The sequence below is a fragment of the Schistocerca cancellata genome, chromosome 3, assembly GCF_023864275.1.
Source record: "Schistocerca cancellata isolate TAMUIC-IGC-003103 chromosome 3, iqSchCanc2.1, whole genome shotgun sequence".
In the NCBI taxonomy this organism is placed as follows: Eukaryota; Metazoa; Arthropoda; class Insecta; order Orthoptera; family Acrididae; genus Schistocerca; species Schistocerca cancellata.
Genome location: NC_064628.1, coordinates 494,543,907 through 494,563,783, shown reverse-complemented (window position 1 = coordinate 494,563,783; position 19,877 = coordinate 494,543,907). Strand labels below are relative to the sequence as shown.

General features: G+C 41.3%; 1 protein-coding gene across 2 annotated transcripts in view; it reads right to left on the bottom strand.

Moving 5' to 3' along the window:
• Positions 1–19,877, bottom strand: part of LOC126175262 (cyclin-dependent kinase 14) — a 174,577-nt gene that overhangs the window by 21,700 nt on the left and 133,000 nt on the right. For both annotated transcript variants that reach the window (XM_049921904.1, XM_049921903.1), the window contains 4 exons: positions 10,343–10,434; positions 9,945–10,119; positions 9,277–9,463; positions 6,831–7,045 (listed from right to left, as the gene is read on the bottom strand). In XM_049921904.1, the coding sequence (XP_049777861.1) occupies positions 6,831–7,045; positions 9,277–9,463; positions 9,945–10,119; positions 10,343–10,434 (669 nt within the window). The remainder of the gene's footprint in view (positions 1–6,830; positions 7,046–9,276; positions 9,464–9,944; positions 10,120–10,342; positions 10,435–19,877) is intronic.

Here is a 19,877-nt window from a genome sequence, read left to right as displayed (position 1 = left end):
CGGCAGTCACATGGCGTCCTATTAAGCCAATTTTTTGATAGGCCATCTAGATGAATGATTCTTAACTATCTAAGAATCTAGGGCATTATTATGAAAAAGAAAGTTGCCACTCACCATATAGCGGAGATGCTGAGTCGCAGAAAGGCATAACAAAAACACACACAGAAGTGTACATTTGTAAACGCAACTCACACATGACTGCAGTCTCTGGCATCTGAAGCCACACTGCAAGCAGCAGCACCAGTGCATGATGGGAGTGGTGTGTGGGTGGGAGTAAGGAGGAGGCTGGGGCAGGGAGGAGGGGGGGTGGTAGCAGGGTAGGGGTGGGGGACAGTGAGGTGCTGCTGGGGAGTGCGCAGGGAAGAGGTGGAGAGAGGGCTGGTGAGAGGTGGGGGGGGGGGGGGGGGGGGGGAAGGTGGGTAGCAGAAAAGGAGAGAGATAAAAAGACTGGGTGTGATGATGGAATGAGGACTGTGTAGCGCTGGAATGGGAACAGGGAAGGGACTGGCTGGATGAAGACAATGAAAAATGAAGGTTGGGGCCAGGAGGGTTTCGGGAATGTAGGATGTATTGCAGGAAATGATCCCACCTGTGCAATTCAGAAAAGCTGGTATTGGTGGGAAGGATCCACATGGCACAGGCTGTGAAGTTGTCTGTCGTGTACTTTTGATGAAGGCATTGCTGGCCAAAAGCTTATTAGTGGCAGTCTTTTTGTTATGCCCATCTGAAACTCAGTGTCTGCACTATATGGTGAGCGGAATCTTTCCTTTTCATAATACTGTTATGTTCCATCCTGTAATCTCCATCATTACCAGGGGTCATCATATACCTCTTGTGGTTGTTAAGGGCAATTCTCTGCTCAGTGGTATAGGGACGAGATTCTGCAACCAATAACAGGACTGTATTGGCATCATTTTTTGATAATTCTGTCTTGATGGATGATAATTCATGTAAATCATGCTGTTCTCCAAAACATGTTCCTTCAGCATGCTAGGGTCACTAGAATGGAGTTGCTTCCTTTGCCATGGACATCAAACTGTCTGAGAAGCTGAAATGAGTTGTTTTTGGATGTTGGAAACAACTATGTACTTTGTGTCTCTTATGCAGAATCACCATTTAAGAGTGAGACAATTTAGATCTCATTGATGGTGCACCACAACCAAATTAAGGCTGCATCTGAGCAAGAGACATTCCATCACATACTGATACCATTCTGGAGGACTGTGAAAAAGACGATTTTACCACTAGATTATTTTTATTGTATTTGTTTATCTTGTGATTTGGACACAGTGAAAATGAATATTACACATGCCTCAGAGACAATTTTTGTTTTCTGTGCCATGAATTTTAAAATAAAGGGGTGATGCCAAACTTTTGCTGATGTGTGTACATTGTGATTTCCACTACCTTTAACAATGCTCTGAATTGAATAAGTTCCTTCACATATTCATTTGCACCACTTCTGAAGTGATACATCACAGGTCACCAAATCTATATAATGAACATGGTTCACAATAAATTTTTTTCTCTGAAATTGAGAATGCGGAGACTTGAAACTTCTTGGTAGATTAAAACCATGTGACACATCAGGACACAAAACCAGGAACCTTTGCCTTTTGCAGGCAATGCTCTTACTGCCTGAGCATCAAGACAACCCATGACCCACCCTTGGGTTATTTGAGGGGGAAGAGACTCAACAGCTAGGTCATCAGTCTCATTGGATTAGGGAAGGATGGGGAAGGAAATCAGCCATGCCCTTTCAAAGGAACCATCCCGGCATTTTCCTGGAGCGATTTAGGGAAATCACGGAACACCTAAATCAGGATAGTCGGACACGGGATCGAACCGTCGTTCTCTCAAATGTGAGTCCAGTGTGGTAACCACTGCAGCACCTCACTCGGTGACCCACCCTCACAGCTTTATTTCCACCAGTATATCTTTTCTACTTCCCAGATTCCACAGTTCTCTGGAATCGTTTGTGGGAACAGTCCTCCTGAAAGAAAGAGTATAGCAGTTAAATGGCCTACACACAGCCTAGGGGATTGTTTATAGAATGAATTTTCACTCTGTAGTAGTGTGTCCACTTTGAGAGCATGTCATAGGTCATGCCTGGATACTCCGTCAGTATAGCATTTGACTGCAAAAGGGAAAGGTTCCAGTATTGTGTTTAGGTCTGGCACATAGTTTTAATCTGACAGGATGTTTCATCCTAGTACATCTTTATATCATGCATACTCCCAACCCCTTGCCATTCGGGTCATGCACTATCTGACCAAAAATTTTGAGATGGATTTTATTCCTGGCACATAAGCGATGTACATCAGAGCAGTAAATACAGTGGCAGTGGGAACTAAGAATAGATGTTTAGTTGACCAGTTAGTTGTAAGTAGGCAGTGTTAATTAGTGGATGTGTAACCATAGTGTGTCAATGTTGTTGTTGCTTCTGTTATTTTTTTGTATGGGGCACTGATCAGTGGCCTTAATTAAACTACCTGGGCAAGCTATCCATTCAGAGCACACTGACCTCCACTCCCCATCACTTGCCAAAGTGTGTGTGTGTGTGTGTGTGTGTGTGTGTGTGTGTGTGTTTATATACACAACCAAAACATACTGAATTGAAAATGGCACACTACAAACTGAACAAAGTAGTGGATCCTCGTGTCGGAGGAGGAAACTGTGCATTAGTGGGTAATGTCCTATGCCCAGTTTGGTGTGGTTCACTTTAATTCCAGTACACCTGCATGGTCGATTTACGTGATGGCAGCTTGTAGTCCATCAGTTCCAACCATTTGGTTTCCAAATGATGCATGGCTCTTCTTTGAAAAAGAAGACAATAGTGCCAGTGGACAGCACATCAATGCACAACAACATCCCTACATGCTGCTTTGTCAGCTGCACCATTTCCCTGTACCCCGATACACCAAGGTACCCAGCAAAAGACCATCTCCTTGCCTCTGTGTTGTATCAACTGTGAAGTGTCATTTGTGATCTGAATCAACTGGTCTACTGGATACATTTGGTGGACAGTGTGGAACTAGTCAGAACAGACGAGACACTTCATACTTAACTTCATACTGCGATGCCTCTGAATCCACTCCAGTGCCATTCTAACGTCTGTATCGTAATTTGTAAAGCATTCCCTAAGGCATAGTATGAAACCCCTATAACGGAAAACAGCTTCCCTTGCTGGATGCCATCCATATACAAAATGATAAAACTGCGATACATACTTTAAGGAAACAGGTTTGTAAAAACATGATGCGGAACAAGAGTTTTCTTGTACTGTATGAATCTTAAACTCACTTTTGCCCTCTGAAGATGTTATGCAGGCAATTTGTTCTTTCCCTGGCTGCATATTTGGAGCAATGAGCCAGTCAGTAGCACAAATCCCAAATGGCTTGGTCACATGGAGTTGATTCCTGAACAGCCACTCAAAGTTGGGATGAACTGCCACTCTAAATGTCAATGAGACAATTCTAAGAGTTTAAGGGCCTGTTGAGCTAGGAAAAGGCACTCCTCAATATGAAACAGTGGTTCTGCAGGTTCTGCACACAGACTTTGAACTAAGCTGGTCTGATAGGCTCCAGTTGATATCCAAATCCTCTCATGGTGTAAAGTATCTAACACCTTGAGAGAAGTAGTGTATGCTGAGCAATGAACTATCTGAGATATGTCCTAGGTGAGATTCTGTCAGCTCCCCAAGCCTTTCTGCTGAAGCATTTCAAAATATTCATTAAGTTGATGCTCTTTGTTCACAGGTCTTTCAGGTGCAGGAGCCAAGTTAATTTGGTGTCAAATAGTAAGACAGCAATTGCACAGTGTTCTTAATATTTAAAATATTGTTCACCATTGTGAGCTTTAGTTGGTTAAAACTTCAATGAGCACAGTTAAAACTGAAAAGGAGTCTTGTGTTGTGATAAACTAAAACCAGTTTTACTTGGCCAAGCTTCAAGCCTCCCGATGGTCAATCATAGTTGGCTCATTGTATCTTAAGATTAGAGCAAGACGAGAAGATTGCAAAGTCATCCACAAATGAAGATCATTTAAATGGGCTCCTGACTGCAGAAGAGATGCCACTGATAGCAGTTGTAAACAATGTGACACTGAGTACACTGCCTTGGAAGACACCCACTCTCCTGAATAAAGCAGTCACACCGTTCATCACCGACATGATAAATAACTCTCAAGTAAGGATTGGATAAGAAGAGGCAGGTAGTTCCCATTCATGAAGTTTGTGCTGGATGCTGTACCTACAAGTGGTATCTTTTGCTTTCTGAAGATCAAAAAACGTATTGGCCAAATGGTTTCGGCATAATAAAGACTCCTGTATCACCTCTCCAGTAGAATCATGTTGTCAAGGGCAGACCTAAACACTTGAAACCACACTGGGAATGGTATAGGTGACCCTCAGGATTCGAGGAGCCAGACGAGGTGGCAGTTGACCATGCCCTTAAAAGCCCTACTCGTAAAACTGGTAACAGGTACACTCTAGTACGGCACAATCCTTGCTTGATTATTAATAATACCTCTTTCTAGAAGGCTGGGAGTACAGTCCATCAAACCACATCTGATTGAAACAAAACAGGAGCTTGCCTTTGGCTTCAGAGCACAGAAGACTGAGCATGGCATAATGAATCTGATCCAGCCCTGTAGCATATGTCTGGCTGCAGACAGAGCTGAATTCAGCTCTCACATGGGGAATGAAAGATTGCAGACCACATCATTACACGAGATGATGTGGAGCATCCTCCTCTCCAGTCCTGTAGAAAATCTGCAACTCAACTGTTTGTCTGAATGAGGCATTGACAGTACAAAAGTGTTCAACTAAAGCCCAAGTCATGTCTTCTTGTGTCAACAATCTCCATCTTTGCCTGAACACCACCTTACTTATGTCCAAACTATCAGTTAAAGTGGACCGATTAACGAAAGTTGTGAATTCCTTCCAGGAGTTTCTCTTCTGTTCTTTTATCACTCACTTTGCTTGCACTCTCAAAGAGCCGAAGACATGAAGATTTTCTGTAGTTGCAGGTGTCTAAATTTCCGCGAAGTGTGTGCCTGGCTCAGATTGTCCAAGTGACATTCTTTGTCCCATCAGGAAACAGGCCATCATCTGAGGTGGTTGCTAGATGGGGGAACTGGAATCAGCAGCAGCATGGTTGGCCACAGAGATAATATGGTCCACCATCTCCTGGGTACATTCCATTCATTCAAAGATGGCCTGCAGACTTTACTGCAACAAAGTTGCCTTTTGAAGCATCCACTTTGCAGTCTCCTGTCGACTGCCGTCCGAGTCAGGAGGTGGGTTCACACGAGACAGTGGTCACTGAAATGCAAATTTGTGGCCACTTCGCACTGAAATGAGTCACCAATAGTTGGGGAGAAAAAATGAAGGTAAGTGGTTGAAAAAGATCCTGTAGCTGTAGAGAAGTGTGCCATCTGACCAGATTTCAAAAGGCAGATACACACTAAATGGACGAGGCTCTCAATAATTTGACTCTTGGGCATGATGTAACTGAGCCCCACAGCACATTGTGAGCATTGAAGCCCTCAATAATGAGGTATGGGTAGGGGAGTTTCCAAAAGAGGTCTGTCGGTGCCTCAGATCCTAGAAGCTTAACTACTTGGTGTGACTTGTCAGTTTCAACAAGAGTTATTCTGTTATGGAGTTACTAAATACTTTAAGGACCCACAAATATCCAAGAATGCTCAAGGACCCACCAATATCCAAGAATGCTCAAGGACCCACCAATATCCAAGAATGCTTAAGGACCCACCAATATCCAAGAATGCTTAAGGACCCACCAATATCCAAGAATGCTTAAGGACCCACCAATATCCAAGAATGCTTAAGGACCCACCAATATCCAAGAATGCTTAAGGACCCACCAATATCCAAGAATGCTTAAGGACCCACCAATATCCAAGAATGCTTTAAAATATAGAAAGGGGAGACCTTTCCTGATGTTCCCTCTGTTCTCTCAATAACAATGAAAATGTTACAGCAGTCTCGTGCCCTGTTTCTGTAATTCTGAGACTACTACTTGGGTGGACTGACCTTCCAATCTCTCTTTGTTGGGTAGGTATCAGTACTACCTGATGGTACACACATCCTGTCAGGAGCAGATCTGAGTTGAGATATCTCCATTGGAATCCCACAAGCCGCTATGCCCCAGACATTGCCCGCTAGAGGCTGTGTTACTTTTCTGTTGAAAATCATCATGGGAGACGAGACTTAGCGTTGTCATATGAACCTACCACAAAATTATGAAGTGCAGAAATTCACATGAAGGGTCAATGCTTTGTTGATGTAACCAACATTCAAACCAAAGTGATAAGTGAGTTCTATAACATCCCAATGGAGGACTTTTCTGACAGTTTCTCATGGTTGTGCGAATTTTTTATTACTCCAGTTTCAAAACTTTTTGAGCTTATGGGGTATCCCACAAGGGCATGCTAGATGTAAGACCTGCCTCCATACACTTACCTAGCACATCCTATTCTAGTTGTGTCACAGGCATGTAATATCCATCACAGGCAGTGCCTTGTGCAGAAGTGGGCATGTCATATAAACATTGTTGTACCCTTGCACAGCCCTTTACAAGGGTATCATCACTCAGATGAATGGTGGCAATCTAACTGCAATGAAGAGTTTTACTGAATACCCAATGGCAGGAAATGGCACTGAGCATAACTTTTTTTACTTCAGTGGCTGCTTCACTACTCATTTGATCTGTATCTTTACTGTGGTATACTTACAAGGTACAGTTCTTGAAGAACAACATTTGTAGGAAAAAAATATATTTACCATAAAAAGAAGATTAGACACTGACCTTGAAAATTTTATCCAGCTGGTCATACGTATCCCTAACTCCCGGGAATGTAGGTACACCTGTGATCATTTCGACAAATATACATCCAACACCCCACATATCTAATGAGGTGGAATACTCTGTACTGCCAAGCAACACATCTGGTGGGCGATACCACAGAGTGACTACTTCGTGGGAGTAGGTGTGTGAGGGCACAGATTTTGCACGGGCAAGGCCTGTAACAGAAATGTTTTTGTTATACATATGAATATATTTGATAAAAACTAACACAGTAAACAACTGGAAATTATAGAATGTACCAGAAGAGATTCTGGTATGGGAAGTGGAGGCTACTGGTAGTTATCACTGACTGACTTTTCTTCCTTTGTCTGAAGGTGTTTCTGTAGCTACTTTGGAACAACTAAAGATTGTTATTCACACCCACAGCCAAGAAAAAAGCAAGTGTAAAAATTAGTATTAGATCTCTAAACTTTATATTTCAAATTGCCACACGTTTTTTTGCAAATTTCTGTCATGATTTTCTACTGAAATTAAATTTTGTTACTATTGGTGACATTTAGTTTTGTACCTACAGTCACACTCAAAGAGCTGAAGCACTAAAATAACCACACTTGCCAATTGCTCGTGATGTGCGGTCACCTCGTATGGGGAATGGGAAAGTGGGTGCCACTGCCCGTAGGACAAGGACTATCCAGAAAATAACATGGATTTTCATGTAATGTGAGAAACAGCGGAAGGAATGGGACAGCTGTTGCATCGACTCGTTCACTAGGTCAGTGTTTTTAGAGTGCAATAGTGAGAAAGATACATTTCTTCTCATTTACCTACAGTAACCATAAAAAATAAACACTGTACCTGAAAACCTCAAACCCTGAAATTCACTCCATGTAATGCAGCTTTAAGTGGAAAAAAAATCTCAAATCTTTTGGCTTTCATCACAGAATTTGGGCTGTATGTGGGTCAAAGGTAACAAGTGAAGGTGCTGTGCATCAATGATCGCGTTTAAGAGTGAAAGGCAAATTTTATGATGATAACAGATGCAGCCGTCTGTGTGTTGTCAGTGACAAATATGACAAAAAATTTTGTGTGAACCAGCATTTAATGAGATCTCAATGTGACAACTTTCTGCTTATTTCTGTCCATATGTTCTCCAGATGATCATGACTAAACAGTTACGGTAACATAAGGTCTGTGCTCAGTGGGTCCCACAATTTCTGAGAAAAACTAAATCCATTCTTTATCTGATTCTCTCTTATTTATTTATATATTTATTTAGTTACTTACAATATGGAAATAGAAGGTTCACCAAATAGAACTGTTACTGGCAAAGAATTTCTGATATTAAACAGTGCAGTCAGTGATGACAGAACACTCTGCCTCACCCAACAAGAAAGCATGTGAAGTTGTCACCATGTAATGTAACAACTATAATTTTTAAAATTTTTTTATGGTACAGGAATACGATGCAGGGGACAGAATATAACGATAATGTTTGCATAATTCATTTCAAACTCTTGTACCCAATTATAATTTCAGTTTCAAAGCATTCTTACAAACAACAAATTAGTATCGTCCTGCCATTCATATCATAATTACCAACTACATAAATACAGTTTCATAGGAATGATATCTTAAATTATTTTTCTTCGGAAGTATTAAAAGCAGTGAAATAACCGAAATTATTGAACAATGGAAAGTCACAGGATGGGATAGACCCATGGCTGTTCTACTTGTGACTGTAACCCAGTCAATCACAAAACATTTTTGGTTACAATAATGTAGTCACTGACAAATAATTTTGGTCCTTGCTCGTTCTAATGTGTATCATCAGTTATTCCTGTACTGACATTTACCTGACATTTAGGTAACAACAATATTAGAAGGACAAATTGCTACTTACTACATAGAAGTGCCACAGTTCCAGACAGGCACAATGAAAAGACTGCAGAGTCTTCATAGTTAGTTACATTCATTTTACTAGCATGTTCTAAACATTAAAAATGATATTTCCTGTTTTATAATCATAAGATGCACATTGCTGACATGGTTTCTTGTAATTGAAAGTTGCCAGAAAGGGCAATATATTATGTTGTATTTTGAAGACAGGAGTGAACAGGGAATGAGACAGGCATGGGGACACTAATTTTATACAACAAATTTAATTTAGTTACAGTTTCCCAAGAGCTTATTACTACATCTACAATTTCTGCAGAAAATGGAGAATTGGGAGAGTTTAATGCGGAATATAAATTTCAGAAGTTCACAAGTCTTGCTATCATCTTTTATGGTATTTCCACGTTTTGCTTCTGACTTTATGTCAGTGTTTTTATCAAAAAAGTTCAACTTCTTAGAACTTATAATGCAGTTTCTTGGATTCTTTAGTAGTTTTATAACGATAGAATACTTAAATATTACACTAGAAATAAGACAGTAAACATTTTCATACCAAAGTCGGCTAATTTGAGCTCTCCTATCTCACTGATGAGTAGATTTTGAGGTTTGACATCGCGGTGCAGGACACGACGGCGATGGCAGTAAGCCAGACCACGAAGTAGTTGGAAAAGAAACAGTCGCACATTGCGTGGTTCCAGCCCACCGCTATGCTTCTCCATATACTGAGAGAGGTCGGTGTGCTGTGACGGAAAACATCCATTTAATTTGCAAATTTCAGGAATATTAGTAGAATGAACAACAACTAAAATGATTTTTGTGCATTTAGAAACTACGCTGTTACTTTTGTTGCAAAAACTCAATTACATTATGGTACCAACACAAACACAATACAGTTAAATATGATTCTGAAGATGGTAGCTGAAGGTGTATAATCCAGGTGAAACCGCAGCCATTCCATTACTGAATATAAATAGTACAATAACAATAACTCAAGGATGGAAACAATTAACAAACCATAGGAAAGGCAACCATTCGTGACTAACTAGCGTGTGTGTGAAAATATACACATCAATCGAATATAGGCAGTCACCTTTCCTTGCTCATTTATTATAAAGATAGAGGAATACTTGAGAACAACCAGAGTTCGTGTTTCCCTTCACCAGTATCTGTCTTAGCAAAGTGCCACTCTGAGGATGGAAAATAAACAGTTATGCCACTTACCACATATTCAAAAACAAATGTAAGTGTCTCCCGCGTGTGCACAATATCGTGCAATGTTACTATGTTGCAGTGCTTCAACTCCTTAAGCAGAGATGCCTCTCGTATGGCTGTAAAAGGGGCACCTTCCTGCTCTTGTAATCTGATCTCCTTTAAGGCCACAACTTGGTTCGTCAGGCTGTAAAATGAAAAAACACAAAGAAATCTTTATGAACAACAGTACTGACCAAATTGATGTTGGGATTTATACATAGTTACACATCAGTATCATAGTGACAAAATATGATTTTATTACTACTTAGAATTAAGTGTTAATATACTGTGGAAAAAGAATAAAATTGTAAAGTAGTAAGAAATTATACAGTGACAAAGTATAACAAAAAGATATTCTCACAACTTACTTGCTGTAACCTTTGAAGACAGTCGCATATGATCCCTCTCCCAGCTGTTCCAGTTTAATGTACGCCTCTGACTTGCCAAAAGGCGAATCACCCTGCAATGGGCAATCACGGATTTGAGTATAGAGTGAAGACTACATCACATATTTGCTACATTAAATGTAAGAGCAGAATAAAACACAGTAAAAATCCACACAAGATGCATTTAAACTCCTGCATATACATGGTAAATGTAAACTAAGTACTCTGTGGTCACATTGTCGGCTACTGAATCTGCTTGCAATCAAACTGAAAGGGGACGAATGCATATGAACTACTGCTGCCAATACTCGGAGCAATATTGCAACCAAGTGTTCCCTGCTGGCATCTGAAACATTCAACGGCGCAAGGAGGCAGATTTCAGAAATGTTGTGAACCTATTTTCACATTATATTTCGAGAGGATATGACCACATACGTTCCTGGAATTCAAACACTGACTTTCTGCCAGTGCATGCTCAAAGCTCAAGGTGCCACAACGACCCATACTGAAGTCTCACCTTAGTCCTAAAAGCCAAAAAGCTAAGCAACAGCATTGGATGTAATTGTGTGCTGCACGTTGTATTACCAAACTACAAATACCAAACAGGACAAAGAGGGGATTGAGAATGTATATACGAGTGAAAATGGGAACACATTGTCACAGGCTGGTTGTACTCACGAGAATGCATCAAGGAAATGCTGAGAAACTAACTGGCAGACACTTGAATATATACTGCATGTGTCTCATAAAAACCTACTTACAAACTTTCACTCATCAGTATGACTTGAGGAAATTTAGGAATCATGGCAAAGACAAAATTATACTAATTACAGCTCCATAAGAAAATGGAATGGAAATAAAACTCTAATATGATGTACAATGGCAGATATCCTTCACCATGAATTTTACAGCGGTTTGCAGAGTACGATTACAGAAGTATATGCGGAACAGTTGAGCATGTGTGGAGGTAGCCTCTGGCTGGTTTTAACTAACCTTGTGTTTAGGTATGTGTCTGCTGGAATTTGGCAGATCTGTAGCTTCTTCAGATACAAGATCTGGTTCACTCAACAAGCTATAATTGGGCCTTATGGTTAGAGTGAAGATCGAAACCAGTGCAACTTAACTTCAGTCTCATATTCGGGTATTTAACTCACTCTTGTGGTGGCACACAACTTCCAGATACTCTATTCCAATTTTGGTGGTGGAACAGATTTCCATCACAGAGAGAGAGAACATACACTGACATTTCCCGTCAATGTTCTGGTTTAAATTCTGAACCTATCTGTGGTGTCTCATTGAATGAGGGCATATAAAACTGTTAATGGTGATCCATCCGCTGAATAGGGATGTTAAGCTCGACAGCCAGCACAGTGCTAATCCATAGCAGTACACTGTGTTTTAATACATATATGTGAATAAAGAAGCTGCACAGACCTTGGTAAGATTTAAAAGTGATGAAAACTATTAGCAATGTTTTTTGAAAGTTTAGAAAAGTAAAATTGTATGCTTCACAAAAAGAAGGAAAGTAATGCCCTACGACTACAGCACCCATGTATCGCTACCGTAGGGATCGTGGAGACGAAATTAGACTCATTACAGCACGCACTGAGGCATTTAAACAGTCATTCTTCCCACGCTACATACGCACTTGGAACGGGAAGAAATTCTAACATTTTGTAACATGCCAAGCACCTTCTGCCATGCACTCCACATTGGTTTGCAACGTGTGGATGAAGATGTAGATAACCGCGATGCTATGCAATCGGAATGACGACTGAAAATTTGTGGCAGAAGTCGTCTTCGGTAGCCTAACGGCGAAAAGCACAAGACCAGGTTCGAGTACGGGTCCTGACACACAGTTGTCTCCCATCATTTAACATATGTAGGCTATATGACGGAATCAGGTTTCATCTGGTCCCTCCACTGCAACCACGCCACAGTACGCACGCTCATCATCCACACAAAACTGAAGCTTCGTAGAAGTTCGCACTAAGATCACAGCAGTCAACTTCCAGTAAGACTTACCATCGGTTTGCAGCACAGTTCTTGAACATATTCTCACTTCGGATACAGTAAACTTCCTTGGCACGAAAGAGCTTCTGTCCACAAATCAGCACGGTTTTATAAACATTTACATCTACATCTACATGGTTACTCTGCAATTCACATTTAAGTCCCTGGCAGAGGGCGCGTGGGAAAAAGGAACACCTAAATCTTTCCGTTCGAGCTGATTTCTCTTATTTTATTATGATCATCATTTCTCTAGGTGGGTGTCAACAAAATATTGAAGCATTCGGAAGAGAAAGTTGAAATATTGAAGCATTCGGAAGAGAAAGTTGGCGATTCAAATTTCGTAAATAGATCTCGCCGCAAAGAAAACTGCCTTTGTTTCAGTGACTGCCACCCCAACTCGCGTATCACATCAGTGACACTCTCACCCCTATTGCGCGATAACACGAAACGAGCTGCCCTTCTCGATGTCCTCCGTCAATCCTACCTGGTAAGGATCCCATATCATGCAGCAATATTCCAGCAGTGGATGGACAAGCGTAATGTAGGCTCTCTCTTTAGTGGGTTTGTCGCATCTTCTAAGTGTTCTGCCAACAAAGTGCAGTCTCTGTTTTGTCTTCCCCACAATATTATCGATGTGGTCTTTCCAATTTAAGTTGCTCATAATTATAATTCCTAGGTATTTAGTCGAATTGACAGCCATTAGATTTGTGCGATTTATTGCATACCCAAAATTTATCAGATTTCTTTTAGTACCCATGTGAATGACCTTGCACTTTTCTTCGTTTAGTGCTAATTGTCACATTTCGCACCATACAGAAATTCTCTCTAGATCATTTTGTAATTGGAATTGATCGTATGATAATTTTACTAGACCTTAAATTACAGTGTCATCTGCAAACAATCTAAGGGGGCTGCTCAGATTATCACCTGTATCATTTATATAAATCAGGAACAGCAGAGAGCCTATGACACTACCTTGCAGAACGCCAGACATCACTTCTGTTCTATTCGATGATTTACCGTCTCTCACTATGAACTGTGACCTCTCTGAGAGGTAATCACGAATCCAGTCACACAACTAAGACGATACTCCATATGCACACAATTTGATTAATAGTCGCTTGTGAGGAAAGATATTAAAAGCCTTCTAGAAATCTAAGAATGGAATCGATCTGAGATCCCTTGTCGACAGCACTCATTACTTCATGGGAATGGTTGCACAAGAGCGATATTTTCTGAATCCGTGTTGGTTATGTATCAAATGGTTCAAACGGCTCTGAGCACTATGGGACCTAACTGCCGAGGTCATCAGTCCCCCATAACTTAGAACTACTTAAACCTAACTAACCGAAGGACAACACACACATCCATGCTCGAGGCAGGATTCGAACCTGCGACCGTAGCGGTCGCGTGGTTCCAGACTGTAGCGCCTAGAACCGCTCGGCCACAACGGCCGGTGGTTATGTATCAATAAGTCGTTTTCTTCAAGGTGATTCATAATGTTCGGGTACAGTATATGCTCCAAAATCCTACGGCAAATTGAGGTCAGTGATATGGGTCTGTAATTCAATGGGTTACTCCTATTTCCTTTCTTGAATATTGATGTGACCTGTGTAACTTTCAAGTCTTTAGGTACAGACCTTTCGTCAAGTGAGTGGTTGTATATGACTGCTAAGAAAGGCGCTATTATGTCTGCATACTCTGAAAGAAACCTGACTGATATACCATCTGGACCGGAAGACTTGTCTTTCTTAAGTGATTTGAGTTGTTTCTCAACACCTAAGATATCTACTTTTATGTCACTCATGCTAACAGCCGTTCTGGTTTCGAATTCTGGAATATTTACTACTTCTGCTTTCGTGAAGGAATTACGGGAAACTGTATTTAGTAACTCCGCTTTAGTGGCAACATCATCGGTACCATTTCCAGCACTATCGCGCAGTGACGGTATAGACTGTTTTTTTCAACTGGTGTAATTTACATACGACCAGAATCTCTCTGGGTTTTCTACCATATTTTGAGACAATATTTCATTGTGGAAACTATTAAAAGCATCTTGCATTGACGTCCGCACTAAATTTCGAGCTTCCATGAAACTTAGCCAGTCTTGGGGATTTTGCGTTCTTCTGAATTTGGCATGCTTTTTTCATTGCTTCTGCAACAGTTCTGACGTGTTTTGTGTACCATGGTGAATCAGTCCCGTCTCTTATTAACTTCTGCGGTATGAATCTATCTATTGCTGTCGATACTGTATCTGAATTTGAGCCGTATCTGGTCTACACTTACATAATTGGCTTGGAAGGAATGGAGACACTCATTTAGGACGGCATCAAGCGAATTTTTATCTGCTATTATAAACAGATATATTTTGCGTTTTGGTTGATATGGTTTTGGGCCCTGCTACAATGACCTTGTGTTCACTAATCCCTGTATCCCTCATGACGCTCTCTATTAGATCAGGATTATTTGTGGCTAAAAGGTCAAGTGTGTTTTTGCAACCATTTACAATTCGTGTGGGCTCATGAACTAATTGTTCAAAGTGAGAAAAAATTTAGCACAATTTCGGAAGAGGTTTTCTGCCTACCACCGGCTTTGAACATGTATTTTCGCCAACAGAAGTCTCCAATTATAACTGCATGAGTAGGATACTTATTTGTAATGAGATTCACGTTTTCTTTGAGCCGTTCAGATATTATATCATCTGAGTCGTGGGGTCGGTAGAAGGAGCCAATTATTTTGATACGGCTGTTGGGTATAACCTCTACCCATAATAATTCGCAAGTAACAGAAACCAGTATGTTGTCAACGACGGCGAGCGTTCATCAGAGACAAGGGTATCGTCAGGAGTGCCCCCAGGGAAGTACGGGAAGACCATTGTTTTCTGTATACATAAACTAACCGACCGGCCGGTGTAGCAGGAATCCGTGGCTGTTGGCTGAGCACGCTGTGGTGTACGGGACGCTGTCGTTGAGTGACTACAGAGATACAAGATAACTTAGACAACATTTCTATTTCAGCTTCACTACAAATACACTACTACCAACAGACACAAACACACCACCACCTACTTTATTTAATCTATCCTTTCTGAACACGTTTTGCGCCTCTGTAAAAATTTCGGCAGACTTTATCTCCGGCTTTAACCAGCTTTCTGTTCCTATAACGATTTCAGCTTCAGTGTTTTCTATCAGCGCTTGAAGCTCTGGTACTTTTCCAACACAGCTTCGACAATTTACAACTACAATACCGACTGTTGCTTGGTGGATTCTCGTTTCTTTGTCCGTGTCCTCTGAGACTGGAGCCATTTTTGATCTTTCCCAAGACTAACCTAAAAAACCACCCAGTCCACGCCACACAGACCCTGCTAACCGTGTAGCCGCCTCCTGTGTGTAGTGGACACCTGACCTATTTAGCGGAACCCGAAACCCTACCACCCTATGGCGCAAGTCGAGGAATCTGCTGCCTACACGGTCGCAGAACCGTCTGAGCCTCTGATTCAGACCCTCCACTCGGCTCTGTACCAAAGGTCCGCAATCGGTTCTGTCTCGATGCTGCAGATGGTGAGCTCTGCCTTCATCTCGCTAGCAAGACTGGCAGTTATCAACAAATCAGATAGCCACAGGAAACCAGAGAGAATCTCTTCCGATCCATAGCGACACATACCATTAGTGCCGACATGAGCCACCATCTGCAGTTGGCTGCACCCTGTGCCCTTCATGGCAGCCGGAAGGACCCTTCCCACATCTTGGACGACCCCCCGGTATGCACACGGAGTGCACACTGGCTTTCTTCCCGTCCTTAGCTGCCATATCCCTATGGGATTCCATCACCCGCCTAACGTTGGAGCTCCCAATGACAAGCAATCCCACCCTCTGCGCTCGTGCGAAACTCAACTCCCCTTCCCCCCTCCCCCTCTTGTTATAACCTGCGAGGCATTGATGAAGGGCAACAGGCAGATATCATACTCCTAGATTTGTGTAAAGCTTTTGACACGGTGCCCAACTGCTGACAGTTGATCATGGAATAGGTTCCCACATACGTGAGTGGCTCTAAGTCTTCTTAAGTAACAGTTTCATTTCTAATTGGTGTGGTGAATGGCATCTAGCTCTAAATGTAGAAAAATTTAAGTTAATGCAGGTGAGTAGGAAAAACCATCCTTTAAATGTTGGAATACAGCATTGGTGGTTTCCTGCTTGACAATCACGTCGATTAAATATCTAGGAGTAACGTTATGAAGTGGAACGAGCATGTAGCAGGGAAGGCGAATGGTAGACTTCGGTTTATTGGGAGAATTTTAAGGAAATGTGGTTCATTGTACAGGCGGCCATATGTAGAGCAAGAGTGCGACCAGTACTGCTCGAGCGTTTGGGATCCGAACAGGTCGGTTTAAAGGATGACATAGAAGCTATGCAAATGGTAATCTTGGGGAGAAGGCGACGTTCTTTTGGAGGAACTGAGTAAATTTAGGGAACCGGCATTTGTAGCCGACAGCAGAGCGATTCTATTGTCGCCAACGTACATACTGCAGTTTTTAAACGCTCTATTCGTAATTAATTTATATTATGAATTGAATTGATAATAGAACAAATGTTAATCAAAACTGTACGATGTTCACAAACGCAAATTACTTTTGTTCGATATGTGATGTCATAACCGCCATGCATTAAGTGCCATCTGGCGGTCTGTTTTGCTTAAGATTTCCTAGGGCAGTTTCATCATTTTGGATTTACTTGGTAGGACAGTAAGTTGAGGAGATACTGTGTATCTGTATCGCACAGATTCATTCTGCTTTCTGTTACTCATAAGCTTCTTGTATTTTAGATAAGTGTCAGGTTTTATTATGCATCATGGTGTTCATACTATTTCTGGTTGTTACTACATGCTCATTGATAATTTTTGCAGAACCTTTAAAAAAATAGCGTAACGCCGAAACGCATTGGGGATAATACGACTTCCGTTCAAACAATTCCCGAAAATTCGTAATTTCGCGCCAACGGTGTGTTGGAGCGAAATGCGGTTGGCATCCCTGCATACGCGTGGGCCAGAAATTTCATTGTTTTATGTCTGGTGGTTATTGTTCAGCGTTGTATTGTGTAGAACGTTGTGTCGCACAGTTGGCGAATTTCGAGATAGAGGGGCAACGCGTCTGCATTACATTTTGGGTGAAACTCATGAAAACCTTTACAGAGATACACCAAATGATGCACGAAGCCTACGGTGATGAGTGCTTAAGCCGTGTTACGAATGGTTCACACGTTTGAATGGCTGAACGGAACTCAAAGACAGAAACGGTCCTCGTTCAGGACCACCTACCGACGTCGCCCATGTCAGGAACGTCAACGAAATTGTGCGTGCGAATCGAAAATTGACTGTCCGATTGATTACAGAAGAATGTAACATTTCATGTGGATCATTGAGAAGGAAACGGCCTGAAATGTGGCTTGACAAATCATGACTTGCATCACGATAACACACCCACACATTCATCTATATTGCTACATGACTATTGCACAAAAAAATCACTGTACTAACCTCATCCTCAGTACTCTCTAGACATGGACCCTGCGGACTTATTTCCAAAGCTAAAAACCCCGTTCAAAGGACGAAGATTTGCAATGATGAACGAGATAAAAGAAAATTCGCAGACGGCGCTTCGCACAATTCAGCAAGAGGCGTACCAAGACTGCTTCCGGAAGTGGAAACTGCGTTGGAAGCGGTTTATCAATTGTGGAGGGGAGTATTTCGAAGGAGACCGTGCACAATAAGTAACAAGTAAGCGTAGAAAAATTTTTTGGACTAAGTTCCGGAACTTTTTGAACAGACCTCGTGAAGTGAATAAAATACTGTGGTCAAGAAAAATATAATTTAATTACAGGGCATAATCCTACAGATCTAAAAGACGTCCAGATCTTGCACTCAAGAGAAAAAAAGGCTTTGAGCTTAACATCTTAGAAGAGCTCGAAATTTTTCAACATCTCTCTCTGAAGGATGGTCTCATTCTTAACGAACAGTTGTAATTGCACAACAAAAACTTTTTCAAGGTATAGGGCCGCTAATTAAAATTGTCTGAATAGCAATACTCTCCTCAATGTTCGTTTCTCCTTCCAATCTTATGTTTTCTCCGTGTATTAACTGAACTGTATTTTCTTCTGTAAAAAAGATTTACGTTATGTCGTACATTGGTTCCTGTTTTGTTACCAGTAATGTTTCAAATTGTCCTTGCAATGCCCCATTTGCTCTAAGTTGTCTGTATTTCGATTACTTCCTGCTAGATGGCGCGAATCAGTTTCTGTGTACTCCTCGTGGCTGCCTCGTCGTGTTAGCCGTTTAATCTGACTGTGGCAGCTGTATTAGGCCTCTCTTGGTAAGCGACCTTGCGGTTGTCATATTCCATGGAGTATTTTATCTGGTTGACAATTATGTTATATCTTTACATTTTAGTCTTTATTCCTACGACATTTGTTTGACGAGAGCACTTTTGCTCAGACGTTTTAAACCATGGTGTGATTCCATGTAAGTAAATTCTGTTCGTACGTAATTTATGAAAGTAATCCTATTAAGCGTATATTATCTCAACCCATGTCATCTTTTAGGTAATCCATTTAACTTTTTATTCTGATGAAGATTGCCCTAGTGCAACCGAAACCGTGGTCAATTGACAAAATTTTGTGCAACCGAAAAGGCTGTATATACGTCTTGTAATTAAATAGCGTACGGTTGTTGGATCACAGCCAAATGTTTAAAATTTTTACAAATAGAATTATTAAACTTATTAATGTGTGATTGATTTTATCGTTCTGCTGACGACACTGCGTCCAACCAATAACACGTTTACCTATACCCATGTGCATTGCCTTACATTTGTCGACATTAGAAGACGCCACGCTTCTCTGTGCGAAGTGTTTTGCCTCCGAGATTTTCTGATCTCTCTCTCGTCTGTGTCCAGTAAAATCACTAGTCAACGTTACTTTAGTGGTGCTTTATGTAGTAGATACGTTACATAAAGTGTAACCGTCTTAATCTGTCTTGAAGTACCAAAAAGGCGCGCGCACTCCGCTGCAGAGTGGCACATTCGTTCTGGACGACTTTTTATACCTTCGCTACAAGTGTTTCACGCAGTTTTAATTACGTTATTGATGTGTGTTATTTCTTTTGTATGTATAATGAAATTATTCGCATCACATAGCTCCGCGACATATGCAAAGATTCGTCACTAACGGCATAGATGGACGCTGCTGGTGTCTGGAGTATCGCAGGACAGAAGCACAGCCTCCTGACATCACCTTCAGCTGTTGCATGTCAGAGGTTGGTGTGTACTCTAGCAGCTGCTCCGATATTTTTACAAGCTATTCAGAACGCCGGTCATAAAAATGTTTTATTTGACTGCATACTACTTCTGTACCTACGAATTTCCGCATATCAGTATACTGCGGTCCATCACTTGACGTCTCACAATCATAGTCTCTATAAATTATCCACTCATATTCGTTAATGACTTTCCTAA